Source organism: Panthera leo, chromosome A2, assembly GCF_018350215.1.
Source record: "Panthera leo isolate Ple1 chromosome A2, P.leo_Ple1_pat1.1, whole genome shotgun sequence".
NCBI lineage: Eukaryota > Metazoa > Chordata > Mammalia > Carnivora > Felidae > Panthera > Panthera leo.
Genome location: NC_056680.1, coordinates 58,886,758 through 58,904,848, shown reverse-complemented (window position 1 = coordinate 58,904,848; position 18,091 = coordinate 58,886,758). Strand labels below are relative to the sequence as shown.

Genomic DNA, 18,091 nt, shown 5'->3' with positions numbered 1-18,091 from the left:
CCTTATGACCCACAGTCCAAGTGTATCCTCCACCCCGAAAAATAAAACAAGGCCACGACTACCTCTGACTCCCCTATTTGGTATACGCCGTAGAAAAGTCTCAAAGATTCAGGAACATCTCACTTGTTAAGGAGACATGGCTAAGAGGAGTTGGTGAAGTCTGGTGGAGGCAGAAACCAAACTGTTTTCAGTTCACCACCCTGGTTCCCACCCTTGCAGACCACATGTATAAAGTGCTCAGTAAATATTAGCTGGATGGATGAGAGATGACAAGAATTCAAAAGCGTAAAGCTGAAAAGTTCCTGTGTTTCCCCTCATGGCTAATACAATCAGGAAGTAAGGGTAGTTTTTTTCATTTATAACAGCTTAATCTATTTTGCCAGAAAGTTGGCAGATACTTATGACATGCCTTGAAGGGTTTCAAGGTTAGCCGTTTATACATCTTCCTCCTGCTCCCTTCCCTCAAATATGAAAAGCATATAAATAAAAAAAACTAGGGGCGCCTGGGTGGCTCAGTCGTTTAAGCGTCCAACTTCAGCTCAGGTCATGATCTCACTTTGTGAGTTCGAGACCCATGTCAGGCTCTGTGCTGACAGCTCAGAGCCTGAAGCCTGCTTCGGATTTTGTGACTGCCTCTCTCTCTGCCCCTCCCCTGCTCACGCTCTGTCTCTCTCTCTCTCAAAAATAAATAAACATTAAAAAAAAATCTACACCCAATTATTTGTCGTGTAGTGTTCTATTTTCTGCATGGTTGAATGTAGACAAAGACGGCTCACCTAACCCAAAGAGACAAGAGTAAATTGAACTGAACAAAGCAAACGGCAGGTAGTTAGTCTTGTTGATGTTTATTACAAACAAAAGTATACACTACCCATCCTACTTACCAACTTGATCAAGTTCCAAGATATTACACTGAACGCCCAAAGAAGAAAACAGTTCTTTAACCTGTAACAAAAATGTACCTGGGTTTTACACTCAAGAAGATTCAACAGAGCTACAAAATATGGCATACAGGTGTTCGAAGTAGATGTCCAGTTACCTAATCGCAGTCAAAGTAGTATTTTAAGGTCCCCTTTTCACCGTCACTTAACACCCTTCCCGCCCTCAGCCCTCCAGAGAAAGCCCAGACGTTCCACTTCCGGGACAGAGGCACTGGGAGCTTGGCAGAACCGCTCCCTGGTGAAACACCCACAACTGGTGAAAACTACTAAAGAAACAATCATTTAAAGTCTCTGGGAATTGTCCTAAGGGCACACAGCAAATGAAGCATTTAGTCAAGCAACTCTGGTAGATCAGAGTCATGACCCGCACCCTCCCGCCCCTGCTCCTAGGTCAGCTAGATAGAAGCTCTATTTCAAGTGTGAACAAGAAAATGAGGCTCCCTAATCCCTGAAATCCCTGGCACCAGAAGGGGCAGGCCACTGGCACTTCTTAGTCTCCCCACCGCTTGGAGTGGCAAAAGCCACCATTCGTGGAGAGTGTGGCTAACGACACAGGGGCTCCATTCCTCCCTTCTTTCACCCAGCCCCCACTCACAGATCAAAGGCTCTACCCCCGGCCAAAAATACTGTACAGCAAGGATTCGGGCTGGGAGAGGTAAGCCAACAAGACCAGAGGCTATAGTCCGCACCCAGAACCCCGCTCATAAAGCAGGGTTGTCACTCCAAGAGAATCAAGTCGCTGTCCCACCCCTAGGTCTGGAGCAAGGTCTCAGAGATTTTGCCCAGGGGAAGAGGTAACCTAAGATCAGAGAGGCCAAAGCTCTATCCAAAAGAAAGGACTTTATTTGAAATAGACTGGGGCTGGGGGGGGGGGGGGGGGGAGGGGGGTGGCAGGGAGGTCAAAGTCTAAAGGCACTCTTGAAAACAATGAAGATTCTGGTGGTAAGAAAAAAGGAGAAGGCTGGTAGCTTCCTGAGAGTAACAGACAATTGCAAGCCAGCAAGTTTACCAAAGAAAGCCAAGAAGCTTTGGCCAATAGCCCCTCTAGGGTCAGAATGAGTCACAAATAGGCTTCAAAAACTACCCCTGCAAAGGGGCCCAGACCTCACTGGACAAGAGCGTGGACAAGGCTTCGGCTCAGGTCATGATCTGACTGTTCGTGAGTTCAAGCCCCGTGTCAGACTCTCCACTGTCAGCAAAGAGCCTGCTTCGGATCTTCTGTCCTCCCCTCTCTCGGCCCTTTTTCTCTCACACTCTTTCTCTCTCTCTCAAAATAAATAAACATTAAAAAAAAAGTTCACTGGCGTGCCTCAACATAGATTTAAACTGGCAAAAGAAAATAATTAGCATACTGGAGGATACATCAATAGAGATTGTGCAACCTGAAACCACAGAGAAAAAAGAAGGGGGGAAAAATGGATAGTGTCAGAGAAACATGTCAGAGAAACTGAGCACACCAACATACACAGGGTGAATATGAGAAAAAAAGAAAGAAGAAGGAAGTTTTTTGAAGACATGTCTAAAAATGTCCCCAATTTGATAAAAAACAGTAATCTACATATCCAAGAAGTTCAACAATCTTAAAGTAAGATAACTTAATAGGAAACGGGTCAAAGATCTACAGCAATGAAGTGTATGTCCAATGAAGAAAACACCGAATTTAAAATGGCAGAAAATCCTGCGGCATTTTTAATGGCCCATAAGTCACCCACTCCTTGATGTTTCAAGGCACAATAAGAGGTGAGCAGCAGCCTGGGCCCCAGGTCCGTTCCACAAAATGGGGAGAGCACACAGCCCAACTGTGCATGTTCTAACTCAAGGGCTGCTTTAAGGATCGGTCTCTGTGATGCCTAACTCAGAGTTCAGATGGTCAAAGTGGCTGGGATCTTAGGCTAGTGGAAGCCATGAGGAGCAGTGGGGGTTACTCACGAAAACTGAAAATGGACTACAAATCTGCAGACAATCGGGGGCAAGAAATTACAGGCAGGAGACTACAAGATAACAGCTAAGGTCCCAAGTAGAAGCAGGGGAAAGATTCTTGAGGAATTTCACACACCTTAAAGATTTTTTTTTAAGTGTATTTATGTATTTTGAAAGACAGCGAGAGAGAGAAAGGGAGAAAGAGAGAGCGTGCACCCACGCACAAGCAAGAAGGAAAGGGGTAGAGAGAGAGGGAGAGAGAGAGAATCCCAAAAAGGCTCCATACTGTCAGTGCAGAGCCTGACATGGGGCTCGAACTCACAGTGAGTTCACGACCTGAGCTGAAATCAAGAGTTGAATGCTTAACTGAATGGGCCACCCAGGTGCTAACATACTTCAAAACAGCCCTGTATAGGGGCGCCTGGGTGGCCCAGTCAGTTGAGCATCTGACTTCGACTCAGGTCATGATCTCACGGTTCACGAATTTGAGCCCCACGTCGGGCTCTACGCTGACAGCTCGGAGCCTGGAGCCTGCTTCGGATTCTGTGTCCCCCTCTCTCTCTGCCCCTCCCCTGCTCATGCTCTGTCTCACTCTATCAAAAATAAACATTAAGAAAACCAAACCAAAACAGCCTTGTATACAGGAAAATTGACCCCACGTGTGAAAAGCACAGACAGGTCCAGGGAAGACAAATGTCCAGAAAAGGCCTAAAAAGATGGCAAGACTTCATGCTGCACTGATTAGTGAAGTTCTCCCCCAGCATGAAGTCAGTCTGCAAAGACTATGACAGGTAGCTGTTTTATGCTGAATTTTCAACTAAAGATCATATGGATACAAAGAAATAAAAGAACACGACCCATTCAAAGGAAAATACAAATCTCCAAAAACATCCTGAACAAATACAGCCTTCAGATTTACTTGACAAAGACTTTAAAACAACATTTTTTTAATGTTTTATTTATTTTTGAGAGAGAAACAGAGACAGAGACAGAGACAGAGACAGAGGCACAGGGAACAAAGAAAACAGACAAACTGGATCTCATGAAAATTAAAAACTTTTGTGCATCATAGGACACTATCAACGGAGGAAACTGTTGAGTTCCACTTGCAAATCACACACCTTGTAAGGGATTCACATCTAGAGTATATAGAGAACTCCTAAAAGTCAACAACAACAAATAACTCAATTTAAAAACTTGACACAGCACTTGAATTGACATTTCTCCAGAGAAGATATTAGCCATTATCAAATGGCCAATAAGGACGTAAAAAGATAGCCATCAGGGAAATGCAAATCAAAACCACAATGAGATGCCACTTTGTGCCCATTAGGATAACTATTATCAAAACAAAAACAAAACAAAACAAAAAACAGAAAATAACAAGTGTTGGCAAGGATTTGGAGAAACTGGAAACTGTTGGTGGAAATGTGAAATGGTGTGACCACTACGGAAAACAGCGTGGTAGTTCCTCAAAAAATTAAAAACTGAACTACCATATACACGATCCAGCAATTCCCATCTCCGCGTATATACCCAAAAGAACTCAAAGGAGGGACTCAAACATCAATTTGTACACCCCTGTTAACAACAGCAACATTCACAATGGCCTAAAGGTGGAAGTGACCCAAGTATCCGTCACTGGAGGAATACATATAATGGATTATTCAGGAAAGAAATTCTCTCAGGCTACAACGTGGAGGAACTTTGAGGATGCTGTGCTCAGTGAAATAAGTGAGTCACAAGAGGGCATATCTTGCATGATGTCACTTATATGAGGCAACTAGAGTGGTTCAATTCATGGAGAGGAAAACAGAATGGTGGTTTCCGGGGCTTGATGGGAAAGGCAATGAAGAATTTAGCTGGGGAAGATGAAACAGGTTCTGTGGACAGATGGCAGTGATGATGGTTGCACAGTAATGGTTAAAACAGTAAAATTTATGTTATATATATGTTACTGCCCCCCACAAAGCTGACAACGGATGTATGAAATTTTAACACACAAACATATGGATTCAGGACTGGGGAAACATGGCTTAAAGTTAATTTGGGGAAGAAGTTTAAAACCTCAGGGCGCTTCTGTGGGGCACCCAGGTGGCTCGGTCAGTTAAGCATCTGACTCTTGGCTTCAGCTCAGGCCATAATCTCACAGGTTGTAAGTTTGAGCCCTGTGTCCGGCTCCCAGCTGGTAATGCGGAGCCTGGTTGGGATTCTCTCTCTCTCCCTCTCTCTCTGTCGCTCCACCACTCATGTGTGTGCGTGCTCTCTTTCTCTCTCTCTCTCTCTCAAAATAAATAAATAAAAAAAAAAAATCAGGGCGTTTTTTCCACTGTAGTTTGGGCCATTATCCTAACAGTAACGTCTCCACTCATCTAGCTGTTTCCACAGTCTACTCTTCATACCACTGCCAGATTTCAAATCACAGACCTCTTCACTCCTCTTCCCAAAAGACTGAGATGACTCTGCCCACATCAAGTCCACACTTACCTAGGAGCATTTTAAGATCTCCTCCATATGACTTTAAGTGTAAATTTCCAGCCATTTTCCAATTTACTCTCCTGATTCCTATCATATCCCCTCCGTTCAGCCACACACTAATTTTCATTTCAGCATCTCCTACTTTTGCTTATACTAATTCTTTGGCTAGATGCTCTTTTTTACCTACAGATATCCAATGTATCTCTCAAGAAACAGCTTACATACAATTTCCTGAAAATTTTCCGATCCGCCACACAAGCGATTATCTTTGCCTCTCATTCCCTTTTTTTTTTTTTTCAGTCACTTCTTGCAGGACAGGAGAGCTGGCTGATTACTGCTCATTGGACTATGAGTTCTCAGTTTATTCATTTTTGTGTTTCCACAACACTAAGCTCCCATAATGCTTGTTGAGTAATCTTAGTGGCCCAATCAAGGAAGAAACCTCTCTGCTTGATTCCACACAGATGTTGAATAAGGTGTCCAATTTGGGGTGATACATTTCAAAGGTTCATAGTCAAACTTTTGTACAATCAAATTAGTGAAGGGTCAAGTATACAGATAAATGATATGAGTACATAAAGAAAATGGGCTGGGGGCACCTGGGTGGCTCAGTCAGTTGTGTCCGACTTCAGCTCAGGTCATGATCTCACGGTTCCTGGGTTCGAGCCCTGCGTCAGGCTCTGTGCTGACACCTCAGAGCCTGGAGCCTGCTTCAGATTCTGTGTCTCCCTCTCTCTCTCTGCCCCACCCCCACTTGTGTTTTCTCTCTCTCTCTCTCTCTCTCTCTCTCTCTCTCAAAAATAAATAAAACATTTTTTAAAATAATAATAAAAAAAAAAAGTGGGCTGCCTGGCCAGGTAAGAAAAACGCTGAGAGAAAATACCAGAAGATTGATCATTCAAGTAAAAGCAGATTTCCTTTTTTTTTTTTTTTAATTTTTTTAATGTTTTTTATGAGAGAGACAGAGCATGAGCAGAGGAGGGGCAGAGAGAGAGAAGGAAACACAGAATCCGAAGCAGCTCCAGGCTCTGATCTGTCAGCACAGAGCCCAAAGTGGGGCTGAAACTCACAAACCATGAGATCAGGACCTGAGCCGAAGTCAGAAGCTCAAAGGACTGAGCCACCCAGGAGCCCCAGTTGGCTCAAGTTCTAAAAAAAACTAACAATCAGAGCTATACAATTATGTAATGGGACTGAAACTAGTTGCCACATTATTGGAAGTGTTGACAAACACAGGATGCAGGATCATTTGTCCTAAGATTTTCTTCATCAGCAAAGGTTCGACTAGAATGATCTAAGACCATTTATTTATTCAATGCACATTACATGCCTGACACTATTCTAGGCCCCAGTGATACAACAGTGGACAGGTACCTTTCTGATCACTTGGCCCTTTTATAAGCTCCAAAGGACAACTTAAAAAGAGCAGAGATAGAAGGCAATGCCTGGAAACAGATCAATGCATACAGAAGAACCTGATGGTCATGATGAGTGAGCATTCAAAGTAGCACAGAAAGGGGACGCCGGGGTGGCTCAGTTGGGTAAGCCTCTGACTTCAGCTCAGGTCATGATCTCACGGTTCACAACTTCGAGCCCTGTGTCAGGCTCTGTGCTGACAGCTCAGAGCCTGGAACCTGCTTCGGATTCTGTGTGTGTCTCTCTCTCTGCCTCTCCCCCTCTCATGCTGGCTCTCTCTCTCTCTCAAGGATACATAAACATTAAAACAACAACAACAACAACAAAGTAGCACAGAAAGGATGGACTCTCCAATAAATGAAACAGTGATTATCTGGTAAGTCATAAAGAAAAAAACCAAACTGGATCTCCACTCACATCATCAGCATCAAGTACAGGTAGAATAAAGGTATGAGAAGGTGTCAGAAGCATGCTCCAAAATTTTCAGGAGCTAAAACAGGAGAGTATCTTTATGACCTCGGAGGTAGAAACAGGTTTCTTAAAGATGATACAAAAAGCACAAAGGAAAAAGAAGTGACAGACTCAACTACATTAAACTTGGCAAATTTCAGTTAGCTGAAAAATCTCACAATCAGAATGAGAAGAAAAGTCAAATCTGGAAGACTGCCAACACATATATCCAAAGGATCAGCACCCAAAATATACAAAGAACAGCTACGAATCAGAACAAAAATAAACACCTGACAGAGAAATAAGCATGAGATGTGAATTTCATAGAGAGGAAACCCAAATGACCTGTAAACACATGAGAAGATGTTTACCTTATTGGGGAAATTGAAAATTAAAGCCACAAAAAACTACCATTTCATAACTGCCAGAATGGCGATCATTAAATGTCTCAACAGTTGGCAAGAACTTAGAACAAGGGGAACAGTTATATACTGCCAGCGGTATAATCACTTGGAAAAACGTCTTGGAGTCACTTAGGCAAGGTCAGCTTCAAGATACCTACTCTAAGATAAGTGTTACATACTTGCTCATAGCTTACTTGCAAGAAAAGGCACAGCTGTACTGTTTTCAAGAGCAAAATACTAGACACAGCACAATCAATAAAATGTGGTATGATTCATCCTAAGGATTACAGATATGAAAATTAACAAACCACAGCTGCAGATACTAACACGCATGAATCTCTAAAACATAACTGCTGAGAGGAAAACTGCAAAATAATACATATGTATGATTTCTACTTTCATAAAGTACCAAAACAAGCCAAATGCAACAAAATATCATTTAAGGATATACATGTATTAGGGAAAACTGTAAAGCAAAGCAAGGAATTTTGGACAGTGGTAAACCCCAGTGGGGGTGGGCTGGAGGGGGAGGGAGGAGTATGTTAATAAAGGGAAACCTCACTAAAATGTAGTTGGGGGGTTCAGGAGGGATAGCTCTCACACCCTACCACTCCCCATCAATTGCACACCCAACAAGAAGGAGAAGGATCTTGCTCAGACACTATCACTACCCCAGCAGAAAGAAGAAAGCCTTTCTCAGCCCCAGGGAACAGCCTAGCCAGTACAGCCAGTGAAAAGCCATCATGCTCGGAACCCCCAGTTTACCCCAGAGGACTTTTTGTTTACAATGGCCCTGCCAATCTCCCCCTTCCTCTATAAAAAAGCAGCCCTCTCCTCTGTTCAGATTTGCCTATGATTTTGCCTGTGGTTTCATGGTAGTTTGCTTGTCCTGGACTGTAATTCTGCTCTTTTTTTTATTATTTTTTTTAACGTTTATTTATTTTTGAGACAGAGAGAGACAGAGCATGAATGGGGGAGGGTCAGAGAGAGAGGGAGACACAGAATCTGAAGCAGGCTCCAGGCTCTGAGCTGTCAGCCAGACTTGGGGCTCAAACTCAGGAGCTGTGAGATCATGACCTGAGCTGAAGTTGGACGCTTAACTGACAGAGCCACTCAGGTGCCCAAGACCATGTTTTTTCTTGTTTGTTTGTTTGTTTACTGTTTATTCTTGACAGGGAGAGCACGAGATAGAGAGAGAGAGAGAGAGAGCGATAGCGTGCATGAGCAGGGGAGGGGCAGAAAGAGAGGGAAACAGAATCCGAAGCAGGCTCCAGGCTCTGAGCTGTCAGTAGAGCCCAACCCGGGGCTCGAACTGGAAAACCAGGAGATCACAACCTGAACTGAAGTCAGAGGATTAACCAACTGAGCCACCCAGGCGCCGCGGGCAGTTTTATTTTTAAGGTTAGCAGTAAGGATTGGAAGAGGCATCCAAGGTTTCCAAAACACAAGTGTTTCATTATCCTTTAAGATGTATATGCATGATGTACATGTTTTATGAAACAATATAAGGCAGTGTAAACCTGAAAATAAACCTGAAAAACATAGCTTATAATTTGATAAACCTAACCTAATAGTTTATGTTTTTTCATATTCCATGTATTATTATTTCAACTTTTTGATAATATGCAGTTCAAAGTACTGAAAGTCCCTGTTTGTACAGATGGGTTTCTCTTACTTGGGTTCGTTTCTACACGGGTCATTTTTCCACTAAAAACAAATGTGCCCAGAAAAACAATGCTGTATTCCCAGCTAGCCCAACGAAAGTTAAGGCAGTGGGCAAGACGCTGAAATTACCCATCACCTGGTACCATCCTCGCACCCTTCCTTACGTTCGTTTAACAAGATGTGACAACCAAGGTTAGGTGGGGTTCTGTAACCTGGTCAAGGTCACGCAGTTAGGAAGTGGGATCTGAATCCAGCTTTAGTCTACTCCCACGTCCTGGCCTCTCCCCACACCACCCTTTCACCAAGCAAAAAGTTTGTGGAAATGCCTTTATCTCTCCAAATAAGCTCTTGATAAAGAAGCCAACGTCAGGCTCCACAGGCCGAGTCCCGAGAACAAGTATTGACTCCGAGGCCCGGAGTCTAGGAGGTCGGCCGCGTGGCCGTCTCTCCCGCGGTGCCAAAGGGACCAAGCCACGGGGCCTGTCACCACCACCGCCGAGACCGCGCGCGGCATCCCGGCTCGCGTCCAAGGGCCGAACCGGCTGGCGCTCTGTCCGCAGGGTCGCGGAAGGGATGAGCTGTCTGGACCCCGGGAGACCCCGCTTCCCCCGAGCTCCCACGCCCCCAGCAGCCAGACGGCCCGACCCCCCAACCCGCCGGCCCCGCCCCCGCCCCGCCTACCCGCGTGCAGTGCGGACAGTAACTCTTGCTGAAGATCATCACTCGGTTACCCTCGATTAGGCCCAAGAGGCGGCGCCGCAGCTCCTCGCGGGCCTCGGAAGACGAGCGGCCGGTGCGGGGAGACGACAGGCGGGCCCGGCGCCCCGGCGGCGAAGACACAAGCACTCCGCGGACGCTGCCCAGGCGACGGTTAGGGGCGGTGCCCACCTTCACCGGCCCCGGCGAGGTCTGCGCCCGCGGCGGCGGTGGTGGCGGTGGTTGCGCCAGGGCCTCGGTGTCGCTCCCGGCCTGGCCGGACCTGCTCAGGGACCGAGAGGCTGGCGGCGGCGCCAGAACCGGGCCTGGAAAGTGGGAACCGTGAACACCGCCCACGCCACGGACTGACCACAAGTTAGCCTGACCGCCGCTCGCGCCGCCCCGCCCCCGGCGCCGCCCCGCCCCCGGCGCCGCCCCGCCCCCGGCGCCGCCCCGCCCCCGGCGCCGCCCCGCCCCCGGCGCCGCCCCGCCCCCGGCGCCGCCTCCCCCCCCCCCCCCCCCGGCCCCGCCACGCCCCCGGCGCCGCCCGGTGCCTGCGAACTAGGCCGCTGCCCTACCGCTGTAGGGGAGTCGCTTGACCTTCCGGAGAGGTTAGAGGTCAAACCGCCCATCCTCAGTGTCCATTTTGTATGCACATATGGGGATGGCTTCCCAGCGTCCCTGATGCCGCCCTGGGTTGCCCCCTGTGGAGGACTTTCCATGCCTCGTAATCTCCACCAGCCCCCTCAAACAACCTTAAAGATAGATACATACCTCAGTGAGGGTAGATGTCCGGATCATAGGAAAAGTGTGAAGAAATAAAACCGTCTTCAGGAAAGATGATTTTTTTACTTTAGGTTTTTATTTTAATTCCAGTTAGTCCACATACAGTGTTATATTAGTTTCGACTGTATAATATAGTGATTTTACAGTTCCATACACCACCTATCACTCCTCACAACAACTGTACCCTTTAATCCCTTAATCCCCCTGACTTATTTCATTCATCCTCTGCCGCCCCCCCCCCCACTCCCTTCTGGTAAACTGATGTTTGTTCTCTACAGTTAAGCGTCTGTTTTTTGGTTTGTCTCCTTTTTTTTTCCCCTTTGTTCATTTGTTTTGTTTCTTAAATTCCCCATGAGTGAAATCATATGGTATTTGTCTTTCTGTGGCTTATTTTGCTTTAGCGTTATATTCTCTAGCTCCATGCACATCATTGCAAGTGTCAAGATGTCATTCTTTTTATGGCTGCGTAATATTCCATTGTATATGCATACCACGTCTTCATTTTTAAAAATTGTTTTAAATATTTATTTTTGAGAGAGAGAGAGACAGAGCATGAGCAGGGAAGGGGCAGAGAGAGGGAGACAGAATCTGAAGCAGTCTCCAGCCTCTGAGCTGTCAGCACAGAGCCCAATGCGGGGCTCAAACCCACAAACTGCAAGACTGTGACCTGAGCTGAGGTCAGACACTTAACGGACTGAGACATCCAGGCGCCCCCCACCCCCCCCATCTTCCCATCTTCTTTATTCATTCATCAGTCAATGGACACTTGGGCTCCTTCCATATCTTGGCTACTGTAAACAATGCTGCTATGTATCCCTATGAATCAATGTTTTTTGTGTTCTTTGGGTAAATACCCAGTAGTGCAGTTGGTGGATCTTAAGGTAGTTCTATTTTTAACTGTTTGAGAAACCTCCATACTGTTTTCCACAGTGGCTGCTGCAGTTTGCATTCCCACCAACAGCACATGAACGTTCCTTTTTCTCCACATCCTCGCCAACACCTGTTGTTTCCTGTGTTCTGGATTTTAGCCATTCTGACAGGTGTGAGGTGATATCTCATTGTAGTTGTTTAATGTTTATTTATATTTGAGACAGAGAGAGAGAGAGAGCACGTGAAGGGGAAGGGGCAGAGAGGAAAGGGGACACAGAATCAGAAGCAGGCTCCAGGCTCTGAGCTGTCAGCACAGCTGAACCTACAAGCCGCGAGATCACAACCCGAGCCAAAGTCTACACTCAGCTGACTGAGCCACCCGGTCTCCCGTCTCACTGTAATTTTGATTTGCATTCCCCTGATGATAAGTGATGGTGAGCATCTTTTCGTGTGTTTATTGGCCACGATGGTTATTTGTTTTTAAGTTTATGTCCCACAACTAAATAAAAATACTACATTTCCTATGGCAATGCAGTTTTTTCCTCAAATTTTTATTTAAATTCTAGTTAATCAACATATGGTGCAATATTGGTTTCAAGAGTAGAATCCAGTGATTCATCACTTACATACAACACCCAGTGCTCCTCACAAGTGCCCTCCTTAACACCCATCACCCATCTAGCCCACCACCCCCCCCACACCTCCCTCCATCAACCCTCAGTTTGTTCTCTATCATTAAGCCTCTCATGGCTTGTTTCCCTCTCTCTTCCCCCCCACCATATGTTCATCTGCTTTGTTTCTTAAATTCCACATATGAGTGAAATCATGTGGTATTTGTCTTTCTCTGACTTATTTCACTTAGCATAATACACTCAAGCTCCATCTATGTCATTGCAAATGGCAAGATTTCATTCTTCTGGATGGCTGAGTAATATTCCATTGTATATGTGTACCACATCTGCTCTATCCATTCATCAGTTAGGACATTTGGGCTCTCTCTGTAGCTTGGCTATGTAATCCAGTTCCAAAGTGAGTTTCCTAGGTTGGTACCCCACAGTCCATACTACACTGAATTCTGGAGGCACCTCTCACAAAGGAACCCCGAAGTCATCTGCACAGGAACAGGAATCCTGTATTTATCATTTGGGTGGGTGGGGGGGGGGGAAGATCCCAGGGCTGAACTTGGTCACCAAGGCCTATAGCCCCTTGCGCTGTGGTGAATGAATGAAACCCCAATAAAGAGGCTCGACTGCAAGCTCAGAAAGCTGGCCTGGTCCCTCCCAGTTGTCATCCCCTGACACTGCCACACTGGCTTTCTCCCCGTGCCTCACAGTGTCAGACTGATTCCAGCCTTAGGCTCTCTGCACTTTCTGCTTTCTCAGCCTATGATGTTCTGCCCCTTTGGCCAATATAGCTCCTTCTTGTCGACTGAGTCTTGGCTTAAATGGTACCTTCTTACAGAACGTTTTGCCATCCATCAGAAACGAAGTAGCCCCCTCTCTCCATCACATCACACATATTCTGCTTTCTTCATGACACATGTATCGCTATTTGCAATGATCGTTTATAGTTACAACCAGTAAACCATACTTGTTTGTTGTCTGCGCCCCCTCTCCCATCACCACCCCCAGAATGTAAGATCCATGAGGGAAGGACCTCATCACTCTAGCTCACAGCTCTGTCCCCAGAGTCTATCAGTGCTTCCCCTGTAGTACGCACACATGAATGAATGAATGAATGAAAGATTCAAACATGTCGCAAATTGCTAGTTGCATATATGACCCTAATTTGCTTCCCCTCTGGTCCCCGTGTGACGGGCTGGGCCTCAAATCCTTCTCCTTCCTACCCTATTCATTCAGAGAGCCCTAAGTCAGGGAGGTGGCCCACAGACCATGCCGTTCAGGGAGTGCCACTCCTCCTGCCCAGGAGCTGTGTAGCCTTGATTCCACCAGCATCTACTGAAATTCCAGGGCTGGGCTCTGTGTCAGGGAGTGAGGCAATGGATGACAGTGTCTGTCTTCAGATCAGAGCCTTTCAGGGAGAGATGTCAAAAATAAGGGGAACAAATCGGGAAGTTGTTCTAAAAAGAGGAATGTACTTAAGCTGAATTTGGTGAGCTGGAGAGTAGTTTACCCAGACAATGAGTTGGAAGAGGATCCAGACAGAGGGAGGCAGCCCAAATGACCCACCGAAGCAGGGTACAGCCCAGGGTATTTGGGGAAATGCTGGAGGCTCCACAAATGGGCAGAGCTGAGGTGAAAATTAATGCTAATGAAGTGAGCAGGGGCCAGATGGCTAGGACCTGGTTGCCTTACTGTTTAGAGACTCTCTGGGAAGAAAAGTAAAACAAAGGACGATGATTTCAGGCAGGAAGCAGCTGGCCACCCTGCCAACCTGAGCAAAGATTAAAGTTTGGAGTGTGAAAATGAAGAGACGAGACCTCACTGGGGCGCCCGGGTGGCTCAGTAGGTTTAGCGTCCGACTTCGGCTCAGGTCATGATCTCACGGTTCATGAATTCAAGCCCCACATCGGGCTCTGTGCTGACAGCTCAGAGCCTGGAGCCTGCTTCAAGTTCTGTCTCTCCCTCTCTGTGTGCCTCCCTCGCTCACGCTTTGTCTCTCTCACTCTCTCTCAAAAATAAATAAACATTTTAAAAAATTTAAAAATTTAAGAAAGGAAATTTAAGTCAGGAGGCCGGCAGGGGGCGCTCTCACGCCCTACCGCTGGTAGCCAATTACAGACCCAATAGGAAGAGAGGTACCAGGCAAGTCCATATTACTTTAGCCCCCCATTTACTATCCCAGCAGAAGAAAGGTTTTTCTCCTCCCCCAGCAAGAGCCCAGACAATGAAAGGCAATCACAACTCAGCTAATGAAAAGGCACTCTGCTTCTGTCCTCTCCTTTGTCCTAGGGACTTGCCAACGGTTTTGCCTGCAGCTTGCTTATCCCCAATTGCAATTCTCTTCTCTTCCTGACTAAGCCCAATTTTGCTGGTAAAGTAACTGGCAGTTTTATTTTTAAGGTTAACAGGAGAAAATGAGAAAGAAAGAAAGAAAACACACCAAGAGGGATGCCCCTTTCTTCTTCCTATTTAATGTTAATTATTTGTCTTCTCTCTTTACCGCTTAATCAATACTTGTACAATGTCCATTTTTTAAATCTTTTTCAAAGAAAGTTTTAAATTTTATCAATGAGATTCACTTTTTTGTTTCTTAATTCATTAATTTCTGCTTTTACTTTTTAAATAGAAGTTTATTTTTCATTTTTCCTATTCCTTAACTTGTACACTTAATCCATTTATTTCTCCTTTCTTTTTTTAATTTTTCTTAATGTTTATTTTTGAGAGAGAGAGAGCGTGAGCAGGGAAAGGGAAGAGAGAGAGGACACAGAATCTGAAGCAGGCTCAAGGCTCTGGGCTGTCAGGGCCTTGTTTCTTTTCTTTTTTTTTTTTTTAACGTTTATTTTATTTTTGAGACAGAGAGAGACAGAGCATGAACGGGGGAGGGGCAGAGAGAGAGGGAGACACAGAATCGGAAGCAGGCTCCAGGCTCTGAGCCATCAGCCCAGAGCCCGACGCGGGGCTCGAACTCACGGACCGTGAGATCGTGACCTGAGCTGAAGTCAGACGCTTAACCGACTGAGCCACCCAGGCGCCCCTACTTATTTCTTTTTTAAAAATAAATATTAGAGGGGGCGCCTGGGTGACTCAGTCGGTTAAGCGTCTGACTTTGGCTCAGGTCATGATCTCACGGTTCATGGGTTTGAGCCCCACGTCAGGCTCTGTGCTGACGGCTCAGAGCCTGGAGCCTGCCTCAGATTCTGTGTCTGCCCCTCCCCTGCTCGCACTCTATCTCTCTCTAAAATAAATAAACATTAAAAAAATGTTTTAATAAATACTAGGGTAATTCTATTTTAAATTTTTTGAGGAATCTCCACACTGTTTTCCAGAATGGCTGCACCAGTATGCATTCCCATCAAGAATGCAGGAGGGTTCCCCTTTCTCTACATTCTCACTAACATCGGTTGTTACCTGAGTTGTTAATTTTAGCCACTCTGACAGGTGTGAGGTGCTATCTCATTGTGGTTTTGATTTGTATTTCCCTGATGATGAACGATGTTTTGAGCATCTCTTCATTGTCTGTTAGTCATCTAAATGTCTTCTTTCAAAAAGTGTCTATTTGTGTTTTCTGCCCATTTCTACACTGGATTATTTGTTTTTCAGGTGTTGAGTTTGGTAAGTTCTTTGGAGATTTTTGGATATTAACCCTTTATCCGATATGTCATTTGCAAATATCTTCTCCCATTCCACTGGTTGCCTTTTAGTTTTGTTGATTATTTCCTTCACTCTGCAGAAGCTTTTTATCTTGATGAGGTCTCAATAATTCATTTTTGCTTTTATTTCCTTTGCCCTTGGAGACGTGTCAAGTAAGAAGTTGCTGCGGCCAAGGTCAAAGAGATCATTGCCTGTTTTCTCCTCTAGAGCTTTGATGATTTTCTGTCTCACATTTAGGTCTTTCATCCATTTTGAGTTTATTTTTATGTATGGTGTAAGAAAGTGGTCCAGGTTCATTCATTTGCATGTTGCTGTCCAGTTCTCCCAGCACCATTTGCTAAAGAGACTGTATTCTTTTCCATTGGATACTACTAGGAATTTATCCAAAGGATACAGGAGTGCAGATTCATAGGGGCACATCCACCCCAATGTTTATAGCAGCACTACCAACCATAGCCAAATTATGGAAAGAGCCCAAGTGTCAATCAACTGATGAATGGATAAAGAAGATGTGGTTTGTATATACAATGGATTATTACTTGGCAATGAAAAAGAATTAAATCCTGCCATTTGCAAGAACATGGATGGAACTGGAGAGTTAGGCTAAGTGAAAAAAGGCAGGCAGAGAAAGACAGATATATGTTCTCACTCATATGTGGAATTTGAGAAATTAAGAGAGGGCCATGGGGGAAGGGAAGGGAAAAAAATAGTTTCAACAGAGAGGGAGGAAGGCAAACCATAAGAGACTCTTAAATACATAGAACAAACTGAAGGTTGATGGGGGAGCAGGGGAGAGGGGGAAATGGGTGATGGGCATTGAGGAGGGCACTTGTTGGAATGAGTGCTAGGTGTTGTATGGAAGCAATGAATCGTAGGAATCTACTCTCAAAGCCAAGGGCACACTGCATACTTGTGAGTTTTCTGAATTATATTATTTTTATGTTGTCAGGTTTTATGACATTTGTACTTTGTGTGATAGCTCTGTTTAACGACTCAGTCTTCTGTTTAAGTGGATTTGACGCCAAGTACTAATCTTGCCATGTCTACTGTAGTCCTGAATTTTAAAATTATAATCACCTCTTCATTGTTAGGCTTGAATTATCCCAAGTAATTCTTTTTTTTCCCCAAAAAAGTATCGTGGTTGTTGTCTGCCTTGAGCTTTTACATGCTTGAGAATGTCTGTCCATTCCAATATGTCCATGAACAATTCATCCAGCTCTACAATTCTTGGATCATACTTTCCTTCCTTCTAAACCTTGTAGATTTTGCTCCCTATCTTCTGGAATGGAGTATGGATGTAGAAAATTCTGAGAACAACAGTCTCCTTCTTGTATAATGCATTAATTAGCTATTACTGCAGAACAAATTAACCTAAAACTGAGCAACTGAAAACAGCATATACTTATTTACTTCACAGTTTCTATGGGTCAGAAATCTGGGAACAGATTAGTGGGATGATTCTGCCTCAGGGTTTCTGTGAGGTTGCAATTCAGCTATTGGCTGGAGCTGAAAAATCTGCTTCTACACTCACTCATGTGGTTGTTGACAGGACTCAGTCCCCCACCACATGGGCCTCTCTAAAGGTTTCTTGAGTGTCTAATGGCAGGTGACTTTCTCCAGAATGAGTGATTTAAATTTTTTTTAATGTTTATTTATTTTTGAGAGAGATACAGACAGAGACAGAGACAGTGTGGGGGAGGGGCAGAGAGAGAGGGAGACACAGAATCTGAAGCTGGATCCAGATTCTGAGCTGTTGGCACAGAGCCCAATGCGAGGCTCAAACCCATGAACTGTGAGATCATGACCTGAGATGAAGTCAGACGCCCAACTGACTGAGCCGCCCAGGTGGCCCTAGCATCACCTCTTGAAGAGAACTGTATCAACAAATTCGAGTGCATATCTTGAAGACCGTCATGTACCATGACCTGTTTATCCTGTATAGAAGCCTGTCTTAGGAAGCGTCACCCAGCTCTGTCTGGGTGTGATCTTCTGAGCAACAAATCCAGATATTTTCTTCTACTACGTTTTTAGATATTGTTTCCATCACATTTGTTCTGACATTCTTCAGAGAATTATTACGATACGTAGGGTTTCCTTTGCTTTCACATTTATCTCTGTAATTATTGGTTATAGCCTTATTGTTTTCCATTAACTTCTGTTAGTTTGGGTTTCTTGTAGCTTTTTTTACCAT

General features: G+C 45.0%; 1 protein-coding gene across 1 annotated transcript in view; it reads right to left on the bottom strand.

The window, feature by feature from the left end:
• The window catches only part of TXNRD3 (thioredoxin reductase 3), a 79,290-nt gene that overhangs the window by 52,391 nt on the left and 8,808 nt on the right, over positions 1-18,091 (bottom strand). Inside the window, exon 3 of the mRNA XM_042912687.1 lies at positions 885-945. Coding sequence (XP_042768621.1) covers positions 885-945 — 61 coding nt within the window. The remainder of the gene's footprint in view (positions 1-884; positions 946-18,091) is intronic.